The sequence below is a fragment of the Sinocyclocheilus anshuiensis genome, unplaced genomic scaffold (assembly GCF_001515605.1).
Source record: "Sinocyclocheilus anshuiensis isolate Anshui unplaced genomic scaffold, SAMN03320099.WGS_v1.1 scaffold2322, whole genome shotgun sequence".
Lineage (NCBI taxonomy): Eukaryota > Metazoa > Chordata > Actinopteri > Cypriniformes > Cyprinidae > Sinocyclocheilus > Sinocyclocheilus anshuiensis.
Genome location: NW_015556110.1, coordinates 807,385 through 816,935, shown reverse-complemented (window position 1 = coordinate 816,935; position 9,551 = coordinate 807,385). Strand labels below are relative to the sequence as shown.

The 9,551-nt window shown below is 35.1% G+C and overlaps 1 protein-coding gene across 1 annotated transcript in view; it reads left to right on the top strand.

Moving 5' to 3' along the window:
• The first annotated feature begins 3,090 nt into the window (after positions 1-3,090).
• Positions 3,091-9,551, top strand: part of LOC107676225 (EH domain-containing protein 3-like) — a 17,369-nt gene continuing 10,908 nt past the window's right edge. Inside the window, exons 1-2 of the mRNA XM_016470728.1 lie at positions 3,091-3,794; positions 7,432-7,608. Coding sequence (XP_016326214.1) covers positions 3,568-3,794; positions 7,432-7,608 — 404 coding nt within the window. The 5' untranslated portion in view covers positions 3,091-3,567. The remainder of the gene's footprint in view (positions 3,795-7,431; positions 7,609-9,551) is intronic.

Here is a 9,551-nt window from a genome sequence, read left to right as displayed (position 1 = left end):
GATATCGTCCTCTTTTAGAAGGCCAAACAAAGTAGTTTCACTTTCACAACGAAACACACAGCGCCTTCACGACATGGCGGCACTATACTACAGCGACAATAAAAGTTACGCCTTCTTGCTTTGCGTGAACATTTGGGCGGCGTTATGCAAATCTTCCCACATAGTGATGTAGATATGTGGGGGCATTAGAACGAGCAGTTTTAGGTAGGCGTGGTTGACTCTTAACTTTTATAAAGAATATCTCTTTGGATTTGAGACTTTAGTCTTTGCAACTTTACAGATCTTCTTTATCCACCAAGAGCTTGTAACACTCCAAAGAGAAAGGAAAATTTGAAATCGCATCATATGACCCCTTTAAATATAAAAATATTTACTGAATCCTCTTCCACTGCTTTGAAGTAGAGTAGGCTACATGGTACCCTCACTATGCTGAATATTGCCTGCAGACTTATCTTTCAGCATATTTAACTTGTTCTATCATGCTTGACTGCACAGTCTTGGCCCATCTCAGTCTTTCTTTATGAAATAAGTTATTACAATCAACATTAAACTGAACACACCATTATATACGTATCTATATGTAGACTAGATATAATTTAACATATATATGTGTATAATAACCTTTTTCTCTTCTTTTTTACATGCTTCATTATCAATTTTATTGTTCTATAAAGGCTTGCCACTAGGTGAATATTTCCAACTGCACTTGGTTTGGGTTTATTTTTATACATTAACTATGCAATTATATCCTATATTATTGCTTTTTATATGATTATATTATATTATTTTCTAAATCTCATCTAAATCTCATTCTAATATTTTAGAATATTATATTACCTATATATAAATTTACTAAATCACATGTCCAGTAGGGTTGTGGGGATGCTGGGGCATTATTATATTGTATTATATTGTATTATATTGTATTATATTATATTATATTATATTATATTATATTATTATAATTGCTTACCGACCCAATCACTCCACAGAGGACGCCATATCCTCTGTACTCCATCTGAGTCTGGCGCATCTGGAGGAGAAGAACACTCATGTGCGAATGCTGTTTGTGGATTTTAGTTCTGCGTTTAACACGATTATCCCCCAGCATTAAGTAAGCAAACACGGACCTTTGGGCCTTGGTACCCCCTTGTGTAACTGGATACTGGATTTTCTTACAAACAGACCTCAGTTTTTGAGGGTTGGAAATTACACCTCCAGTGTCATTTCTCTGAGCACTGGTTCCCCTCAGGGCTGCGTCCTGAGTCCATTATTGTTCACTATGATGATGACACATGACTGCCGTGCCAGGTTCAGTACAAACCAGGTTGTGAAGTATGCAGACGATACGACAGTGGTGGGCCTCATTCAGGATGACAACAAACAGGCAGGGAGGAGGTGAGATTGCTTGTGGACTGTTGCAATACAAACAACTTGCTCCTGAATGTAGATAAAACAAAGGAGATCATTGTTGACTTCAGAAAAGAGCAGCACAGGCACACACAACTACTTATCAATGACACCGCGGTGGAAGTTGTCAATAGCATCAAGTTCCTGAGGGTGCAGATCACAGACAGCTTGACATGGTCTCTTAACACTGCCTCTGTAGTGAAGAGAGCACATCAGCGTCTTTATTTTCTGCGTCGGATGAGAAAAGCACACCTTTCCTCTCCCATCCTCTGCACTGTCTGCAAAGGTATTATAGAGAGCATATTGACCAGCTGCATCTCGGTCTGGTCTGGGGACTGTAAAGCGGAGAGTGGTGAGGACAGCGGAAAAGATCATCGGCTCTTCGCTGCCTTCCTTCCAGGACCTTGAACACAAACGCTGTCTGGCCCGTGCCCACAATATTTTAAAAGACTACACCCATCCTCATTATGGACTGTCTATGCTGCTGCCCTCTGGGAAAAGGTTTCACAGCATTCGGGGCAGAACAGTAAGGTTCTGCAATAGCTTTTATCCACAAGCTATCAGACTTTTGAACTCAAAATAACTTTTTATTTATCAATCTTACTATCAATGGATCTCGTTCAATGGAACGAGATGGGGATACTGCAATAATTGTATCTATTTATGATTTATTTATTTAAATAATTGTACTTATACGTGGCCACTTAAGTGCAATAATTTGTTACAGATGCTGCTAATCATCATGTGTATTTATTAATTATTTATATGCTGCTGTTAATTATTTTTAGTTTTATATTCTTAATGCATGTTGGAGCATTTTTCATTAGATTTTATATTATTATATTTTTAATACTGATTTTGTACAGTAGTACATGTTTTAGTTTTAGTGTAGTTTTCTTTATGAGCCAGTGAAACGAAATCTCGTTCATATGTGCATCCCACATGTACAGTTGAATGACAATAAAGCTACCTACCTATATTATATTATATTATATTATATTATATTATATTATTTAAAATAGCATTCTTAAAGTATGTTTTTATTCACCAATCACTTCGCTGGTGTAAATGGAAGTCTCTGGAGGAAAGCAGCAAATTGCTTTGTCAGACTGGGGGGCATTTTACCTCATCTGTGGGGGAAAACGCCCCCTTGGTACAATTGTAATTTTTGTTGAAAATCTAATAAAATAAAAAGTTATTTTGAGTTCAAAAGTCTGATAACCACAAGCTATAAAATAACTTTTTATTTATCAATCTTACTATCAATGGATCTCGTTCAATGGAACGAGATGGGGATACTGCAATAATTGTATCTATTTATGATTTATTTATTTAAATAATTGTACTTATACGTGGCCACTTAAGTGCAATAATTTGTTACAGATGCTGCTAATCATCATGTGTATTTATTAATTATTTATATGCTGCTGTTAATTATTTTTAGTTTTATATTCTTAATGCATGTTGGAGCATTTTTCATTAGATTTTATATTATTATATTTTTAATTATTCACCAATCACTTCGCTGGTGTAAATGGAAGTCTCTGGAGGAAAGCAGCAGCAGCAATACCAACAATCACCATCCGCTACAATGGCGCTGCATCCCAGACTGGAGCTCTTGTGGTCGGGGTGGGGCTTTACCAGTGGGGCATTTCCTCCAGTGTCGGGTTTCTCCAGCGCACTGGCATTTAAATCTGCTGCAGTGGGAAGCCCGTGGACGCCTGTCACCGTGAGTGAATCTGCTCTATTGGAGGGTCTGGCGCTCGTTTTCTCTTCTCTTTCATAATAGCTATTGTATCTCTTGCATTTGCTGAGTGATACATTGTAGCCTCTAGCGACGCGCGCTTTTATTCCAACAAAACCTGAATGAAAGGCTGCCTGTTTGGCCATGTTTTGGACCGTAACATTTAAACAGAATATTATATAATGCATCATATTTTGTAATTATGGTCTAATCTTTCGCGCATTTTGTGTCGTGAGTGGCCTATAGAGACAAGGGAACAGTTTCAATGGACGCTTAAAATACATCGACGTCATTACAAATCCATTAATTTGAATACACTACAGTAGGACTAAGGCGCATTTGTGCATATTGTGAAATAATTAACCAAAAACAACAGATATATCGTCTAAGGTTGCCTATACTCGAGTTGCATCATGTTCAGCTGGTTGGGTACCGATGACAGGAGAAAGAAAGATCCAGAGGTCTTCCAGAATGTCAGTGAAGGACTCAAGAAGCTTTACAAAACCAAACTGCTTCCACTGGAGGAACACTACAAATTCCACGAGTTTCACTCACCCGCTTTGGAGGATGCAGATTTTGACAATAAGCCCATGGTTCTCCTGGTGGGACAGTATTCCACTGGCAAAACCAGCTTCATAAGGTAAGATGTTAGTTTTGGCTCCTGTGAAACAGTTGCTGGTGTCCTGAGCCCTATATGACTTATTCATAAAAAATATGCATGTATGACTTATTCATAAAAAATATTATGAAGTGTAAGATTCTAAAGTTTTAATTTAATCTATTTGATGTAATGTTATAATGTCATTCATGATAATATATTATAATAATATTATAATACTTAACAGGATACATATAATATTATTTTATCACACATCTAGTTTTGGTGAAACATTTTTTTCAAAACTGAGAAGCTCTCAAGAACACAGCGCTTCAGTAAAATCGGAAAATATTGCCCCATTTATGGTTTATTAAAATGAATATAATTTTATATATATATATATATATATATATATATATATATAATTAAAACACAACCTCTTCGATATTTTGTATATATCTGAATAACTGTAGCAATCACATTTGTAACATCCAAAACCAGTTTTGCAAATTCATATGAGATTCCTCACAATCCTATAGGATTGTTAATTGCTCCTTGTCAGTTTACCAGGAGGACTTATTTATATTGAGGGAACACATGTGTAACTTTACAAACGTTTTATCAACGCAAGATTAATTCATCTGTTTGAGAAGCATGTAAACAGATTTAAAAATAAATTGACATGAGAAGTTTAAGCCAAAATATTTAATAACTTCTGTGATACAGATATCATTAATCTGTTTACATGAGAACCTAATTTCTGTGTTCACTGAATACAGATCTTGATGTTACATGCTAAACATAGTTCTTAACAGTACTATAATTTTAGCTTAGACGGAGACGGTTACCTTGTAAACAGACCAGGCCTGGCTCCAGCTCTAAGATGTATCTGTATGACACAATGTCGCTGCTGTGGTGTGATGGTTGTCTGCTGGGTTATTTAAGGCTTACGGGTCTACTTTGGTCCAAAATGAAAGGCAACAAACTACTAAAGATCACCAGGCAACGAGAGACACTTCCAATGACTCCAGCACTGCCATAGTAACTTGTCACTAATAGGTTCCAGAATGTAGAAAAGTTAAGAGATAGAAATGTGGATGGAGACATATCAGATATCCTTTTTAGAAGGACTCTTGTGGTCATTACAACAACAGATTATTCTGAATGAAAAGTTTAATAAATTGCTCAAAGTTATTACTTATTAAGCAAGTGTGATAGTAACATTTTTTGTAGGTCTATGTGATTCTGAGTTCACTGTCAGCTTGTAGATATTTTAGCAATTTCATTAAGCAAGGAGTCAATGACAGTCAATGAAAGTTTTAAAATGAAATTAATACTTTTATTCAGCAAGAATCCATTGTGTAATAAAAGTGACGGTAAATATCTTTGCATTACAAAAAAGATATATTTCTTATAAATATGGAGTAAGGACTTATGAAAATGCAGCTTTGTCATCACAGGAATAAATTATAATTTAAAATATTAACATACAAAACAGTTATTTCAAATTGTAATAATCTTTCACAGTATTGCCATTTTTACTATATTTTTTATCAAATAAATGCAGCATAAAAAATCACTATCCCCAAACTTCTAAACAGTAGTGTATGTATTTTTTAATTCTTTACCGTCATTAAATGCCATGTCATTTGGCTGTAGTTAATTTAATCACATTATTTTGTATTTTTTGAGTGAGTGACTGAGCTGAGTTTTTGTTCGAGGTGAGTGTTAAATGTGAGAGTGAGGTATTGTCCTGCACTGGCAATAACAAATGTGCCTCCTCATTTTCGCTCTGGCTCTCTTTCCTCTTGTGCATTATTCATCAGGGTCGTGAGAGCCTCAGTGGACACAGCGGCCATTCTGCTGACTGAACACATAACTATGAAAGTAAATAAGCTCAACTTTCTGTGTATGCTTCATGAATGTGAGAAAGCCCATGAAACACTTCATTAAAATGTCAGGGGAAGTTTCATGCTTAACATTGAATCTTTTCAACATGGACGCATAATACAAAAGCTTGGCTCATGGCCATTTTGCACTTTGTTTTAAAAAGAGCTGAAGACACTCATGTCCAGTAATTTTGTCAATGTAAAATGAATTGCACTCATAATAGAGTGAGATGTGGGTGCAGTCATTCTAGCTGACCTTGTCATATAATATTTCATCCTTACATCCACCACTGTCAGTCCCGGGGTTTTGTAACTGTTTTGTAAGCAGCAATTACTTCAGTCTTCAGTGTCACATGAGCCTTCAGAAATCATTCTAATATGCTGATTTTGTGATCGTTATTATCTATGCTAAAAACAGTTGCTCAACATTTTTTCGGAAACCGTGATACATTTATTTTAGCATTCTTTTATGAGTAAAAAGTTTGAATTGGAAATCTTTTTGTACTTTATAGGTGTGTTTAATGTCACTCTTGGTAAATTTGATGCATCCTTGCTGAATAAAAGTATTAATGTCTTTGACCCCAAATGTTTGAATGGTAGTAAATATTGTGAGCTGAGGACAGATTTGTTTTAATGTTGTTTTATGATTTCACTGGAATGATTGTAAGAAAGGCTTAACAGAAAAGCAATAGATAACTTCCTCTGTGTTAGATATATTGGTCTTGGCAAAGCATCCTATCATAAATGACACCAGTGTCCTGTTTACACTTTGTGTTACACTTGTGTTACTGGCATAAACTGCAGCTAATAAGTTCTCAGTTGAAGCCAAGTGTCCTGTAGTTACTCAGACTGTCATTTTACCCTGCACTGTATTCCAAACAGTCTCAGTGCCGTCACATGTCCACAGCAGGGTCTGTTTGAATGGCTCTGTGCTGAGAAGAGTAAACATTATCTTAGTAAACTCACATTCTCCGTTAGAGTCTTAACAGTGTTCCTTTCGACAGCAGCAGAACTCATCTGAATCATGTGAACATAGTCTTGAATTCAGAAATTATTCTAATATATTTATTGATTTGTGCTCAAGAAACATTTATTTTTATTATCAATGTTTAAAAATTGCTTAATATTTTATTATATTTATTTGACAAACAAAATTCAAAGCAATATTTAGTTGAAATGTAATTTTTTGTTGCTTCACTGTCACTTTTGATCAATTATTAAAAAAATAAATAAAAGTATTAATTTCTTTTCTTTTTTTTTTTAAAGAAAGAACACAATATATGAGGCATCCATGACAGGGATGGACACCAAAGAGTGGATATACATGTTCCAAAAATCTGCAAACACATTGGAATTTTTTTTTTTCATGTAAACATGGGAATGCAGTAAAAAAAACTTTTTATAAAAGTTAAATAAATGTTTTATAATTTTGACAAATCAAAACATTATGACATAAAATGGTTAAGACATATTTAAGATTCTGCATTTTTATAATAACTCATTTTTTAAATTCAAAATTTTAAAACAAAATTATGTTGAAAATTAAAATTAGAAAAAATGCAGATTAGAAACTTTTATTACATGTGTTCTTGGACTCTATGTAAAAATGCTACATATATATTGAATTCACAGTATTTTTTCAACTGAAACTATTTTAAATATCCAAACTTTCTCAAATCAACAACATAATTATCATATTTTACACATGATAATGGCTATCAGAAGTGTTTACAGGCATCTGAATGCATCTTTTTTTAAATATTTTTTTTTTTTTTTTTTTTTTTTTATAGATATCTTCTGGAGCAGGACTTCCCTGGTATGCGGATCGGTCCAGAACCCACAACTGACTCCTTCATAGCAGTGATGCATGGCACCATGGAGGGACTAATACCAGGAAACGCGCTGGTAGTGGATCCCAAAAAACCCTTTCGGAAACTCAACGCCTTTGGGAATGCCTTCCTTAACAGGTGGGATTAAAACAATTACTTTAATTCTCATGTTTATTGAAATTTACATATTTCAGCTAAACGTTGGAGCAAAACATTAGAGCTTTAGTCTGGGTAGAGCTTTGCATATGTAACATGGTCTTCCTGTCTTATGATGATGTCACAGAGGGGGGCTGGTTCTAGGCAACATTCCTTCTCTTGATTGAGTTTCCTCATGCTGTCTGATCCACTGACCTCCCGTCACGTGATTAAGCAACAGACAGATAAGAGGACATGATACCATCAAGCTCACCAGCATATTATTAAACGGGCTGAAAATTATACAACTATAAAAGTGTGTATGGTAGAGTGACTTCCTTTATAAAACCTCCAAGTGATGCAATCGTGTGCATGTGATTATTTTTGCAGGTGGTCTTTGCTGTACTTCGTAGTCTGATGGTTTGGCAGGCAACACCTGCTTGTTGTGCAAATCAACAGAAACTCTTGAGAAAATTGTCTCTTCGCCTTTTGCAATCTCAAAGCCTGCATATTTTTGAATATATTTCATGTAATTCTGTCAGAAAGAGCAGCAACACACACTTTAAAGGAAAAGTTCACCCAGAAATGGAAGTACTGTCATGATTTACTGTTCCAAACCTAACTTTCTTCAGAATTTCAGAAAAGAGAATGTCCATATGAATGTAAATGGTAATTTTTGGGTGAACTATCCCTTTAAAGGGGTCATATGATGCTGCTTGGCTGCAGCGTCAACAATACTACAGTGAGAATAAAAGTTACGCCTTCTTTCTTTGGTGAACATTTGGGCGGCGTTATGCAAATCTTCCCACAGAGCGACGTAGGTATGTGGGGGTGTGTAAGAACGAGCCGTTTTAGGTAGGTGTGGCTGACTCTGAACTTTTATAAAGAATATCTCTGTGGATTTGAGACTTTAGTCTTTGCAACTTTACAGATCTTCTTTATGCACCAAGAGCTTGTAACACTCCAAAGAGAAAGGAAAAATTGAAATCGCATCATATGACCCCTTTAACATCTGAGTTATGCAAAGAAATGCACTTTTTTCCCCACATTTTGGTGCACGGAAATAGTAAACATGCTCATGAGATATTACTTGTCATGCACTCTGTTTGGCTGTGGGTTTATGTAATTTGCAATGCCTGAGACAACTGCCCTGGTTTTCAGGTTTATTTTTAGAGATGTATATCATTTATGAATTCACAAATAGCAGCAGCTCAGTGCGCATGGTGTAAACTAGTACATAGAATTACACATCAAATTGTTTTACAGTGCAAGCAAAATGGCTACAAATATGGTTATTTTGTAAGTAGATTAATGTTTGGTTGTGGATAGTTTACAATAGTAATTAAAACTCTTCTGCTTAACTTTCATATTTGGCCTAAACCGCTACATATATTGTACTAGCGTGTTGTCTGGTGCCAGATGTTCAGTAAATGTACATGCTAGAATGTGTTCTTAGACTAAAGTTGTTTGTGTCCAACAAACACTGTTATAGTAGGGACTGTCAAAATGAGAATAAATAATGTTTGGAAAATGTTAGGATAGGTTTCCCTAGCCTGAGGTCCTTAGCGATTCACTCCAAAACATGACACACTTTTTCTGGGCCTAGTTCACACACTACGCCACAAAAGCCATGCATACTAGTTTTTGGCTTGCTATTAAAGAATTTCAGAGCAGACTTTTTTTTCTCAGGCTCTAAAAATGTGACGTCTGTCTTGGTTTTTGTGTTTTACTATGTCCAACTTGGTCAAACTACAGCCGTAGATGGAAACAAATTAATGATTTATGGCATTCTTCTCCATGTCTTCATGCCAAGTTACTACAACTTCACAGTTTTGGATATTTAGGACTTTTTTCAGTGTGAAATCAGAGCTTGTTTTACTCAGTATATGTGTATATATATATATATATATATATATATATATATATATATATAATATATATATATA